The sequence below is a fragment of the Lontra canadensis genome, unplaced genomic scaffold (genome assembly GCF_010015895.1).
Source record: "Lontra canadensis isolate GAN:19392208 unplaced genomic scaffold, GSC_riverotter_1.0 scaffold12, whole genome shotgun sequence".
NCBI lineage: Eukaryota > Metazoa > Chordata > Mammalia > Carnivora > Mustelidae > Lontra > Lontra canadensis.
The window spans coordinates 18,459,442-18,473,068 of record NW_022631006.1 but is presented as its reverse complement, the minus strand read 5'-3'; the positions used below and the strand labels follow the sequence as shown (position 1 = coordinate 18,473,068).

At 46.9% G+C, this 13,627-nt stretch overlaps 1 protein-coding gene across 2 annotated transcripts in view; it reads right to left on the bottom strand.

Moving 5' to 3' along the window:
* Positions 1 to 324: 324 nt before the first annotated feature.
* The window catches only part of VPS39 (VPS39 subunit of HOPS complex), a 51,013-nt gene continuing 37,710 nt past the window's right edge, over positions 325 to 13,627 (bottom strand). Inside the window, exons 12-25 of one of the 2 annotated variants that reach the window (XM_032856749.1) lie at positions 12,983 to 13,125; positions 7,500 to 7,643; positions 6,950 to 7,091; positions 6,725 to 6,811; positions 6,311 to 6,384; positions 5,859 to 5,957; positions 4,737 to 4,854; positions 4,112 to 4,240; positions 3,363 to 3,465; positions 3,084 to 3,129; positions 2,085 to 2,234; positions 1,787 to 1,921; positions 1,432 to 1,523; positions 325 to 666 (exon numbers count right to left, since the gene is read on the bottom strand). In XM_032856749.1, coding sequence (XP_032712640.1) covers positions 591 to 666; positions 1,432 to 1,523; positions 1,787 to 1,921; positions 2,085 to 2,234; positions 3,084 to 3,129; positions 3,363 to 3,465; positions 4,112 to 4,240; positions 4,737 to 4,854; positions 5,859 to 5,957; positions 6,311 to 6,384; positions 6,725 to 6,811; positions 6,950 to 7,091; positions 7,500 to 7,643; positions 12,983 to 13,125 — 1,538 coding nt within the window. In that variant the 3' untranslated portion in view covers positions 325 to 590. Of the gene's footprint in view, positions 667 to 1,431; positions 1,524 to 1,786; positions 1,922 to 2,084; positions 2,303 to 3,083; positions 3,130 to 3,362; positions 3,466 to 4,111; positions 4,241 to 4,736; positions 4,855 to 5,858; positions 5,958 to 6,310; positions 6,385 to 6,724; positions 6,812 to 6,949; positions 7,092 to 7,499; positions 7,644 to 12,982; positions 13,126 to 13,627 lie in introns of those variants that run through there. The other variant, XM_032856750.1, reaches the window with a different exon arrangement.

Here is a 13,627-nt window from a genome sequence, read left to right as displayed (position 1 = left end):
AGGGAGACTGAACAGGACATGACGAGCGGGCAGGACTCAGGGGACAGGGGGCGTGGTGACCATGGAGAAATGACTGTCATCACCTAGAGAGCCAGGGCCGGCCCGTGTGGTGAGAGGAGCTCTAGGACGGCTCTCCTCCCAGGTGCTAGGCCACTGCACAGGGGGCTCAGCGCCAAGGCCTGCACATGTCTTCATAAAAAACTGCATAAACAATCGCGCAGTTACAGACACTTGAGACCCTTTCTTTGTTCAGGTGATTGGTGTGCAAAGGCAGGACAATGCCCTTCCCCACCTCCTCCTGTCCAAGCGGGTAGTAAATTCTCGTCCAAGTGGGTAGTAAATTCTCGGAAACCGCCTGCAACGCAAATGGTATATAAGGTGTAGCTAATCTCTTTTTCTATCAAAAAGCTGGTAACACCAGACTGCAAGTCTGATTAAATTCAGAGATGTTCCACGGCTCAAGGTAGCCAGGAGTGTCCAAATGGGGAGACAGCTGGTGGTGGAAACAGCCCCCCATTCCTAAGGCCGGTGCTCTTTCCCCACTCTGGGATAGCCAACTGTCCGTATGAAGAGTCCCTGGCATGCTGGGCTCAGGTGTCAGCCGCGTTGACCTCTTTGGAACAGAAGTAGTGCACGACCACTCCGTTGGGGTATCTTGCAAATGCACTGTAGAAAGGAAAACGGCTCAGGGGAGAAGACCACTTCTGGAAAAGGTGCCTTACTCGGGGGCCCTCCCAAAAGTGACCCACCCTAACCACAAGAGACGGCACACCCCTAGGGTCTTCTGAATTTACACAGCCACCATCTCCGTCAAATAACCAAACAGAGCACGAGCTCCATGCAGTCTGAAGGCATGGGAATGCTTCTTCTTAAGTCATCACTGTGAAATACATGGAAGATGGAGATGGTTCTGCTCATTAGAGCAAGTTTTAGACAATTTCAAACAACAGACAGCAGGTTAGGTCTTTCTAAAGAAAAAGATTCTTCCACTCACGTAAGAAAAGGGACAAAGTGCCCTGCTTTGCAAGCAAGGAGACAGACCGGAGTATATGCACCAAACAGAATGATGCCGGCCCAGGATTTTACTCAAGTCATGAGGCAGCAGATGGAAAGATCTTTTTCTTCCTTCACAGGCACACCCCAAAAGATAAGAACTTTCTCCCACATACGACTCATACACACCCACTGGTTACATCACAACGTCTAGGTGCCAGAAGGGAAGGGCTCTACAGGCATGAAGTCAAGAGCCCCGTGCCATACGCTGCAAGTCTTTAAATCTCCAAAGCTAACCCGCAATACACAACAGGACGGCTCTCTGGAAGCTCAAGAAGTAACAGTGGCCGAGACGGCCAAGAGCCATGCTTTTCCCATCAGCTAAGGGCAGAAATCCATCCTGCGTGGGACCCACACACAGCTGTGCAGGAGGCTCACCTGTTCCCGATCTTCTTCTTACACACCATGCAGACCTTCTCCTCTGTGATGATGCACTTCACCTGCTGATGTAAAATCCGCTCTTCCTGGACCTGTGAGAGGAGAGTGACTGGGACAGAAGCCCTAGCGTCCAGCACACAGAACCGAAGGCAGAGGCTGGCGTTGCCTCATCCCCCAGCCCCCACAGATGCCTCTAATGGAAACACGTGCAAGCAACTGTCAAGTTGCTTATGACATCAGTTTGAGCTACAGCATTAAAGGAACACAAAGCTCTGCTTTTGTCTCTGGGGAATATGTGGTAACTGTCTCATACTAAAGAAGTACAACCCCACCCTAGAGTCTGGAAGGTTCATACCCTCAGAAATTCTGCATGGAGAAGGTTCTTGAGCACTTGATTGAACCGTTTTTTTTGTGCATTTTCTTCCAAGACCTTTTCCAGAAAGATGCGTATATCGTTAATCTGAGTGTTTGCTGGTAGAAGGTTGATGGCCTAGGGACAGGAACAGAGATGGGAACGGCGTGAGACAGAACAAAAGTGAGCCTGAGGAGAAGTCTGAAGCCACACAGCTCTCCAACCTCAGTCCCTTTCTCTGTCCTGTCCTCTCTTGAGTGTGCCACCAAGTGCCTCTCATCTCCCCAGAAGAGCTCCTGACCTTAGTGGTGTCCAGCTTGCTGTGGTGCAGCTCGAGGACCTGCAGGGCTGCCTGGAGGTTGGCTTGTGGCTCCAGCAATTCCAGCTTGATCGGTCCCAGGCAGTGCACACTGGGGGGCGACAGGTACATCCGGAGCAGGGACAGATATACCTGTCTCACACAAGTCACATACATCAGACTGGTGGTAAGCCTTCCAGAACCCCCCAGCATGACCACACCTAAAAATAAGAGGGGTTGGGCTCTAGTAAGAGCTGCCCTGGAGCACATAAAATTCATCATTTGTCACATTTTAAAAGCTCTTGGTAAAGTCAGTCAACTGAAGAGGTAAAAAAATTAAGGACTGTTTTTCATGAGAGAAAGAAAAAAAACAACCCCAAATGCCTTGCATTTATTAAGCATCATACTACTGACAAAACACCAACACTGCAAAATGACTCAAAAAGATCCCTCCCAGGAATCTGGCTTTGAGGCTGTGACCCGATCCCATCTTGGCAGACGAGGCTTAACCTGAAATGAGACACCATCTTTCTTACTGGGGCCAGTAACACAGCACTCAACACTCCGGGCTGGCTAATTCTTCTTTGAGGGTGGCCCGTGCACTGCTTAGCAGCGACTTCAGCCTCTACCGCTTAGATTCCAGTTATCCCCACACCCCAGGCATGAGAGTCAAAAGTGTGTCCAGACACGGACAAATCCATGTGCACTCTAGACAGAGCACAAAAGTGCACTTCCTCGCAACTGTCTGGCCTTATTATACAAGCTGGGACTCTTCTGAAAGCGAAGGGGTTAGGGACGCTACTAACCATCACAGTAAGCCAGAACCATCCCGAGCAAACCAGGATGTACGGTCATCCTGCCTCTCCTCAATACACACGTGCAGAATCAGGGATCTCAGCCACTCCTACCAGTGTCCCCTGTGACCGCCCCCGAGGGGGTGGGCTGTGCTGTGAGGGACAGTGGAAAGTGCACACGCTCCCTGGGGCCAGTGTCACTACTTACATCTTTGTTGCCATCTCTGTTTTGGTCGTAATGCTTGTGGCAGTACCTGAAAGGGAGAAAGTGGTGAGATAGGCCAGAGCAGCCACATGGAGAGAGGTCATCGATTCAGCCTGCAGGAGCAGCCTCACGATGGCGCCACAACTGGGGGCCAGCAGGGGAGGCAGAGTGGAGGAGAGGCCGCTTGCTCTCCCGCCTCTCCTCCCTCTGTGGGGCCTGCTGTGCTCACTGGGCGGTGTGATGGTGGTGGGGTGGGGGGGCGGGAAAAGGGGGGGAACGTACTCCTCGGCCATCTTTGTGTCCTTCAGGATGTGCACGTAGATGAAGAGCGCTTGCTCGTGCTTCCCCATGCGGCCCAGCAGCAGTGCCCGCTCTTCTAAGAGGCCTGGGAGAAGGAAGGAGCGTGAGTAACCTTCACCACCACTGCGTAAGCACAGGCCGGGAAGCTAAGCTGTTACACAACTGTGTGAAAGTATTTGTATTACTTGGGGTTTTTTCCAAGGAGAAAACTGCTAAAATTAGAAATGGGCGAAGGGAGCTATTTTAGAAAGTACTTTATCCTATCTTTTTGGTGATCACTTCTAAACTGGCTAAGAACTCTCATCCAAAGACCAAGTGAATAATAAGCACCCACAAGGCGCCAAGCACTCCCGCTAAGGAAAGCATTTGGAAACATTTGGTCTCTGCTCTCCCGGAGCTCATCCATCACACAAATGTGTGTCTTTTTCAGACAAACGATGCCAGATTACAAATATTGCTAAATAATGAACTTGCCCAAGAACATGTGCTGATGCAGGAAACAGGTCTCAACCTGGCCAGCAACTGCCAAGTGGTTCACACCCAAAAGAGACTTCTCAGTCACGGTACAAAAGCAAGTCTTCAGATGGCACAGAACTGCAGCCCTGGCCTGAAACACGCGGCTTTCTCCAGCCCTGACTTGTGGGAAGAGTAGGGAACTGGGGAAAAGGGTAGGATGAGTTTTTGCATTACCTTCTGCTGAAGTGGCTTCTGGCCATGAGCCAGACACTCACCATCAAAAGGAAAGTCACAGATGAGCCGGCCTGGATCATAGTAGCCCGAAATTTCCAAGAACATAAGGAGCTTCCGTCGGTATTCTCCCAGCTCACCCTCTTCCTCTCCAGCAGGGACTGGAGTTTTGCCTTCAAAGGAAACCAACCTCAGTATGAAAGGCTGCTGCTGGACGGCAATATGGAGTCATCAAGACAAACGAAAGGGATGGGGTTCATGATATCACCACAGTGATCAGAAAGGGCCCCCAAAGTGGGTTTCAGCTGGACTTTTCTTAGTTTATGGTCCCTGCATGACCCCCAAAACATCGGCTTGAGATACGAAGAAAAACAAGCTGCACAAACGCTCCTGTAAGCAAACCTGTTTCTTATCAGCACAGCTGCCATCTTACAATCTGTTCCTTCCCCCTCCCCTATGGGCAATGCTCAGAGATGCCCAGATCCAGACAAGAGCTCTTGAGTCTCCTGTGCTGGCTCACTTAGCTGCCCTGGCGCCTCTGAGGAACTTCCCACCCACCTGGGCCCCGTAGAGGAGAGTAAGTTCTGCTTCCCTATGCCACACGGCACCCTCGGGTCCCAGGTCACCTCTAAGGCCCAGGGCCACTTGGCTTTCTACAAGAACTGGTACCTGCAGGGAAGGACAGGAGATATTCCTTCATCAGACCTTGCACCTTCTCACAGTACAGCTGGATCAGGCAGTTGTGGAACCGAGAGCCTGTCTCCTCCCAAACGTGGATGACATGTTCCTGAGGCAAGACATGGATCTACCTGGTACCCTCTATGCTGTGACCCAGCTCTGTTTCCCTGTCTCCCTCACATTTTTAAGGCCCAAGAGGTCCCATCAGATGGTCTCCTAATGAAGCGATAGCTCTTTTTTTTTTTTTTTTTTTTAAAGATTTTATTTATTTATTTGACAGAGAGAGGTCACAAGTAGGCAGAGAGGCAGGCAGAGAGAGAGAGGAAGGGAAGCAGTCTCCCTGCTGAGCAGAGAGCCCGATGTGGGGCTCGATCCCAGGACTCTGAGACCATGACCTGAGCTGAAGGCAGAGGCTTAACCCACTGAGCCACCCAGGCGCCCCGCGATAGCTCTTTTAAAACCACCAGGCAATCTTGGACTACAACCCAGAAACATCAGGGATTGTTTTCTTTTCTTTTTTTAAAAGATTTTATTTATTTATTTGAGAGAGAGAGCATAAGAGGGGTTGAGGGGCAGAGGGAGAAGGAGAAGCACACTGCCCACTGAGCAGGGAGCCCGAGGGAACCTGGATCATTACTTGAGCTGAAGGCAGATGCTTAACTGACTGAGCCACCCAGGCGCCCCATGGATTATTTTCTTGATTTGTAGTCTAAGCTCCTTTATTAACTTTGTCCCATAATCCTCTAAACTCGCACATCTGCCCACGCAATTACAGTTACATAGTTGCATTCTGCTACTTAAAACCAATTTGGTTGTCCTGTGGTCCTGGCTGAATCAATGGCCATACAATGCTTTTTTTTCAAATGCCATTCTCTTCTATCCCTCTGTACTTTATCTAGATTTAGAAGGCATTCATCAAAAGTATCATTTCCAGGTTGATCTACCAAGATCTTTCTTCAGAGGAGGCAGAAATAATCTTCCTTAAATTTCTACCAGTCCCCAGGTGACATAAACCCCATTCTGAATTGCCCAGTACTGAATTGCCCAATTGCCCCACGTGGTCCTGGATCCCACATTTAAATGTTTTTAGTTCAGACCAAAAAAAGATCTTACCAGATAAGGAATAGCCAGACCCTTAAAATTCTCCACCAAGAAGCCGAGCACTCGGTCCCGTGGCAGAGACTCTACCTCCGGAAGGTCTTCAGTAAAGATCTGTGGGAACAAACCAGCGTTCCAGAAGCAGAACCATCTGACTGCAGTGTTGCCAACCACACATGCACACACGGACACAGTCGAGGCTCAAGTGGACTTCTGAAGGGGGAAGGTCTACCAGATGGCACCTGTGTGCCATCTCGTGTGACACAATAGGTCGCAGGCGTTGGTCTACTGACGTCTGTGGAAGTCTCTCTCCGCTACATTACACTGTTGTCTCCTATTTCCCAGGTTACTCCTCTGAATGCCAGAGAAACTGCATGAATCCTCCCCCCACCTCCAGCCACCACTGCCTAAGTAGAATTAGGACCCAGTGTGGTACTAGATAAATCCAAGAGATCCCCGTTACCTACCTTCAGGCCATCCTCTGGGAAGTCTCGCAGCACCCATACAGAGTAGGAAAAAATCAAATGCAGGTTTTCTGTGCCTGGAGGGAAAAGATTGGTTGGCAGGTGAGGCCCACCCTGACCACAGGACTGCAAAGGCAGGTGCAAAGGTTGCCCCTGAATTTACTTTCCAGGAGAGATGGTTCTGTCCAAACACCAGTCACTCAGGGATACTTGCCCCTACTGGACCGGTTACATGCTAAAGGGCTGTCACCATTCCACCATGGAGGGGGGGCGGGGGACTCTAACCTCAAGTGGAGAAACAAAGCTGGGTGAGCACAAGGGAGGGAGAGTCCTAACCCACCAGAATCAGAAATGGAGGGAGATCGGGTCCATTTGAACACAATCCTTTCCCCCTTCCCTTTCAAAAGCTGGCCTCACCAAGATGCTGCAGATACTGCACTGTCCTCTCATGGCCTTTCAGAGGCGAGTTTGCTTTCTTGGACTGGTCTACCAGCACCTGCAGAGCTGGCCAGGAAGCCCCCGCCCAACAAAAAAGTCATTAGTCTTCCAGGAAATACATGCCCACGGGAAAGTCCTCGTACTTCGGTGGGTTTCCCCTCTCCACAGACCACCCTCCCAGAGGTAAGCCCCTACTCCAGCCACCTTTCTCATGGAGCCCCTTCTTCTCATACAGGATGATCAGCTCGCTGTACTTGTGCGCCTTCTTCAGCACGTGTTCGCTCTCCTCGATGTGGCAGTGGTTGTTCTCCAGGCGGAGCAGAGGGGCCACCAGGGCCACGTTCGTCTGCAGAGGAAGCACGACTTCTGTGGCAACCGCGTCGTGAAGGGACACCCCCACCCCCCACCCAGCCCAGGCCTGCTTCAGGCTGGAAGGCTATGGATGGAACACAAGCCAGAGAAGGCCAACTGCCCTTTTCCAGGACTACAGGGAATGGGGGGGAAGAAAACACTGTCCCTGTTCACCCGGTAGCATCAACCCATCTTACCAGAGAAGACCAGCCCACTGCAAATTCCGGGGCAATTATCTTGCCTTAACCTTTTAATTTCCAGAAGTTCAGAGGTGTCACGTCAAGGCTGGGTGATTGCCATCATCCAAGATGTCACTCTTATTGATGGCAGGTCCCCCAAAGTAGCCCTTTCCCAGCTTCTGGGGACCGGAGCCTTGTGGGTAGCGAGCGCCTGGAGAACTCACATGGAGGTAGCACTTGAGCAGGGTGGTGTCAATGATCTGCAACAGCTTCTTCTTGGATTTGATGGTGGGAGTGCCTTCCATAAGCGGGGAGGTGCTGGACTGGTGATCAGAGTCGTTCAGCTTCTTTACCAACTGGCTTCGTTTCTGCCAAGGCCCAAAGATGTGGGGTTAAGACCAGGACTCAATCATCCTTATCACCTGGGCCACCACGTAATTCCAAATACTGCCAACACAGCTCATGCCTATCCACCCTGATCTCACATTAGCACATCATTTTTCTTGGGGATCAAAACAGATGAATGCCAAATTGCCACAGATCCAGTAACAATTACTTATCAGGTAGTTACTACATTCCAGGCACTATGACAAGAACTTTACGTCATCCTACTGTAAACCTACGACAAATGCAGACATTACTGTCATCCCCGCTTTACAAACGAAGAAGATAAGGCACAGATACTACATCTCTCAGAAGCAGCTGAGGCAAGTTTCAAATTAAGGTCTAATTCCAAACCCCATGTTCTTTTGTTTATTTATTTATTTTTTAAAGATTCCATTTATTTATTTGACAGAGAGAGAGGGAGAGAGAGAGAGAGTGCACATAAGCAGAGGGAGAGGGAGAAGCAGGCTCCCTGCTGAGCAAGGAGCCCGATATGGGACTCGCAGGACCCTGGGATCATGACCTGAGCCCAAGGCAGCTGCTTAACCAACTGAGCCACCCAGGCGCCTCCCCATGTTCTTTTATTAAAACAAACAGACAAAAAAAACCCAACAACTGTCTTGAGGTATAAGTAACATACAATAAAATGTACCCTTTTAAAGCATGAAATCCATTTTGACACATATGTACATGCATGTAACCATGACCCCCATCAAGGAACAGAATGTTTCCTATCACCCCAGGAAGTTCCCTTGGACTCTTCTCAAAGAATCCCACCCACCTCTGACACCACAGATCTGATTTCTATCACTAGAGATCAGTTTTTACCTATCCTAGAACTTCATATAAATAGAATCATCCAGTCTGTATTATACAGTGTCTGGCAATGCCCTCTGTTTTGTATGCTCTACCATCTCTCTGGCACAGGACTAATTTCAGCTAACCTCAGACATTCCAAATGGCAGCGGAGAGGTCCAGGGAAAACACGTGCTCAAAGTCCTAAAGCAAAGACACAGGCAATAGAGGGCTTTCCTCAGTGCCATAGGCTTAGGAGACATTTTGCCCCTGGAATGTTTCTCACGTGGTACAGACAGAGGCATGTCTGTGTACTCCCCGCCATCTGCCAGCCATAGCTGGGTACCACTGGAGCACAACGTCAAGGAAGTGCTGAGGCTATGTGTGCCTGACCAGACCTGTGGGACCTTCACCAACCCCGAAGCAGGTGACAGGTAGCCAGCCTACAATTTCCCAGCAGTATTTCTCAGTGTCTTCCCAGGGGACGCCTTACAGAGGTCTTCAGAACACTTACAGGGAAAAAATCTACTAAGTTCTCTGACTCTGGGTAAGTGCCCAGGGAATATGTAATAGCCCAGTGTGACAAAAGTTTGGAGTGAACAGTCTTTAACGGAGACATTAGTTTTATTATTCACTTGAGAATTTCACTTATCTCTCCATAATAGTAAACTGTAAAAGAAAACTTACATCTAAATACTCCCTCTAAAAAAAAAAACAAACCATGTTATAGAAGAGTATTTATTGACAGGGAAAGGCTTTCTCAATATACAGCTAAGTTTTTAAAAAGTAAGCTAGAGAACAACTTTAGTTTGATATCCATTGGCAACAGTAACCCCATAAATAAATTTTATTTTTATTTTTTTAAAGATTTATTTATTTGAGAGCGAGATCAAGAGATCGCATGCACGTGAGCAGGGGGAGGGGCAAAGGGAGAGGGGGAGAAAAGAATCCTCCAACAGACTCCCTGCTGAGTGCAGAGCCTAACGCAGGGCTCAAATCAGGACCCCAAGATCATGACCTGAGCTGAAATCAAGAATCATCATCTACTCAATGGACTGTGCCACCCAGGGGCCCCAATAAATTTTTAAAAAACTGAATTCATGAATACATACCCAAGCATGCCACAGAGACATTATGGGTTTGGTTCCAGAACACTTCAATAAAGCAAGTATAGCAATAAAGCTAGCCAAATTCATTTCTTGGTTTCACAGTGTATACAAAAGTTATGCTTACCCAGTATGGTAGTATTATATCTAATGAAATAATGTATATACCTTAATTTAAGAATGCCTTATTGTTAAAAAATGCCAACCATCATTGAGCTTTCAATGAGTTGTAATCTTTTTGCTGGTGGAGGGTCCTGATTCAATGTTGGTGACTCAGGGCTGGGGCGGCTGTGGCAATTTCTTAAAATAAGACAACAATGAAGTATGCCACATCAACGGACTCTTCCTTTTATGAATGATTTCTCTGTAGCATGTGATGCTGATAGCATTTTACCACGGAACTTCTTTCAAAACTGGAGTCCATCCTCTCAGTAAAGCTGCCACTGCTTTACTAACTATGCTTAAGGAGTATTCTAAATCCTTTGTTGTCATTTCAACAGTTTGGCCAGGAGTAGATTCTTGAGATTCCATCTCAAGAAACCACTTCCTTCGCTCATCCATGAGTTTTTCATGAGTTGGCAGCAAGTCACTAATGTCTTCAGGCTCCACTTCTCACCGAGTTCTCTCGCTATTCCCAACGCATCCCAGTTACTTCTTTCACTGAGGTCTTGAGCCCCTCAAAGACATCCTTGAGGGCTGGAATCAACTTCTTCCAAATTCCTGTTCATGTTGATATTCTGACCTCTTCCCATGAATCATGAGTGTTCTTAATAGGATGTAGAATAATGAATCCTTTCCAGATTTTTCATTTATTTTTTTTTTAATTTACTTTCCCCAGGTATGGAGGAATCATTATCTATAGCTGCTAGAGGCTTGTGAAATGTATTTCATAAAGAAGACTTGAAAGTTAAAAGTATTTCTTGATCCATGGGCTGCAGTAAAGATGCTGTGTTAGTATGAAAACAACATTAATCTTACTGTACATCTCCATCAGAGCCCATGGGTGACCACGTGCATTGCCAGTGAGCAGTCATATTTTGAAAGGAATCTTTTTTTTTTTTTATCTTTTTTTTTTTAAGATTTTATTTATTTATTTGTCAGAGAGAGAGAGGGAGAGAGAGCGAGCACAGGCAGACAGAATGGCAGGCAGAGGCAGAGGGAGAAGCAGGCTCCCTGACGAGCAAGGAGCCCGATGTGGGACTCGATCCCAGGACACTGTGATCACGACCTGAGCCAAAGGCAGCTGCTTAACCAACTGAGCCACCCAGGCGTCCCGGAATCTTTTTTTCTGAGCTGCAGGTCTCAACAGGGGGCTTAAAATGTTCAGTAAACTATGTTATGAACAGGCGTGCTGTCATCTGGGCTTTGTTGTTCCATTTACTGAGCACTGGCAGGGCAGGTGTGTAGCATCATTCTTAAGGGCCCTAGAATTTTCGAAGTGGTCAAAGAGCATTGCTCCAACTTTAAGTCACCAGCGGCATTAGCCCCTAAGAAGAGTCAGCCTGTCCTTAAAAGCTTTGAACCCACACACGGACTTCTCCTCTCTGGCTATGAAAGTCCTAGTTTGCATTTCCTTCCAATAGAAGGCTGCTTCATCTATACTGAAGACCTGTTGTTGAGTGGAGCCACGTTCATGAACAATCTCACCGAGATCTCCTGGAGAACTTACTGCAGCTTCTCCATCAGCACTTAGCACTTCACCTTGTACTTTATGTCACGAAGATGCCTCCTTCTTAAACCTCATGAACCCAACCTCTGCTAGCTTCCAACTTTTCCTCTGCAGCTTCCTCACCCCTCTCAGCCTTCACAGATTTGAAGAGAGTTAGGGCCTTGCTCTGGATTAGGCTTTGGGGAAAGGGAATGTTGTGGCTGGTTTGATTTCTATCCAAACCAGTAAAACTGTCTCCAAATCAGCAATAGGCTATTTTGCTTTCTTATTCATGTTCACTGCTGTAGCAGTTTTAATTTCCTTCAAGAATTTTTCCTTTGCCGGGGGGGCCTGGGTGGCTCATTGGGTTAAAGGCTTTGCCTTCAGCTCAGGTCATAATCCCAGGGTCCTGGGATCGAGCCCCACATCGGGCTCTCTGCTCAGCATGGAGCCTGCTTCACCCTCTCTCTCTCTGCCTGCCTCTCTGCCTACTTGTGATCTCTGTCTGTCAAATAAATAAATAAAATCTTAAAAAAAAAAAGAATTTTTCCTTTGCATTCACAACTTGGCACAAGAGGCCTAGATTTTGGCCTATCCTGGCTTTTGACATGTCTTTCTCGCTAAGTTTAATTATCTTTACTTTTGATTTAAAGTGAGAAACAGGGGCACCTGTGTGGCTCAGTGGGTTAAGCCTCTGACTTCAGCTCAGGTCATGATCCCAGGGTCCTGGGATCAAGCCCCGAATCGGGCTCTCTGCTCAGTGGGAAGCCTGCTTCCCCCTCTCTCTCTGCCTGCCTCTCTGCCTACCTGTGATCTCTCTCTCTGTCAAATAAGTGAATAAAATAAAAAAAAAAAAAAAGTGAGAAACAGCGATTCTTCCTTTTACTTGAAACACTTAGAAGCCATTGTAGGGTTATTAATAGACTTAATTTCAGTATTATTGTGTCTCAGGGAGTAGGGAAACCCAAAGAGCAGGCGAGGCAGGGGAACAGCCAGCTGGTAAAGTAGTCAGAACACAGACATTTTATTAAATTTGCTATCTTATATGGGAATAGCTGGTGGCATCTCAAAACAATTACAATAGTGACATCAAAGATCACAGATCACAAAAATAAATTCATTAATTATGAAAAAGCTTGAAATGATGTGAGAATTACCAAAACGTGACAAAGACACCAAGTAAGTAAATGCTGTTGGGAAAATGATTCCAAAAGACTTGCTCACTTCAATTTGTTTAAAAAAAAAAAAGCAGCATCTGTGAAGCACAATAAAGGAGGTATGCGTCCAAAGGTCTAGAAGGACAAACTATAATGTTGGTTACTTTTCTCTGGGTGATAGGGTTACAAGAGATTTATTTACTTTTTTTTTTTTTTTTTTTTTTTACACTTTTGCTATATACTTTTTTGTGTTTGCCCGGTTTCCTGCATAAAGCATGTATTTTCCCATAAGTATGTATGTTCCAAAAGAGTGTTTCAAAAAACTGATTATTTTCTATCCACTAAAATTTCTTCTTCTGAGTTCCTAGGAGAGCGTCATGTAAATTGGCCAGAAATCAGGTACATTTCTTGCTATCAAGATTTAGCATCAAAGCTCAGTGGTATAACTGAGTAGGGAGATGAAGAAGAAAGAAACGCGCCCAGCCCGCCGTAACATCTAAGGCATTAATTTACAGAATGCCTGTGGAATCGGAGAAGACCCACCCTTCCCTGCCATAGAAAAGCAGGCACCGGAACTCCCAGGTGAACTCTTCCACACAGCCCTGTACCATACCTACCTGTGTCAGGTAGTCAATCAGAGCTAAGTGTGCCTTCTCCAACTCAGCCCCCGAGAGCCCAGGCAGAGGGTTAGGGTACTGCAGCTGCTTCCTGTAGTCTGTGGGCAGCAGGTCCGGGTACAGGCCCATCACATGGGTAGGATCTACATGAAAGGGAAACACGATTCCCCAGAAAGGAGCACAGCAATTTAAGGATCAAATAAAACAAGACTATTGTAACAGCAAAATAAGTTCCATACTAATTTTTTTTAAGATCTTTTTTATTTTTTAAGTAATCTCTATACCGAACACGAGGCTCAAACTCACAACTCCGAGATCAAGGGTCACATATTCTATCAACTCAGCCAGCCAGGCACCCTCAGACTCATTTTTTTAATTAAATGACTCCACGTTCATAAAGAGTCAATGAGCTCTACACTTCTACAATTTGAGCACTAATAACATGTGTATTTCTCTAAACCATCACAAAAATGGTTTAGACTCTATATTCCAAGGCATACACACATACACATATCCAGAATTGGAATGGAAAATTCATGAATTCTCTAGAAGTGGAGAAGAAAAAATTCCCCAAGGAAAAACTGCTAAGACATTAAAGTTGAATAATCAATAGCCTTAAATATAAAAGAATTGTATATAAAGAAA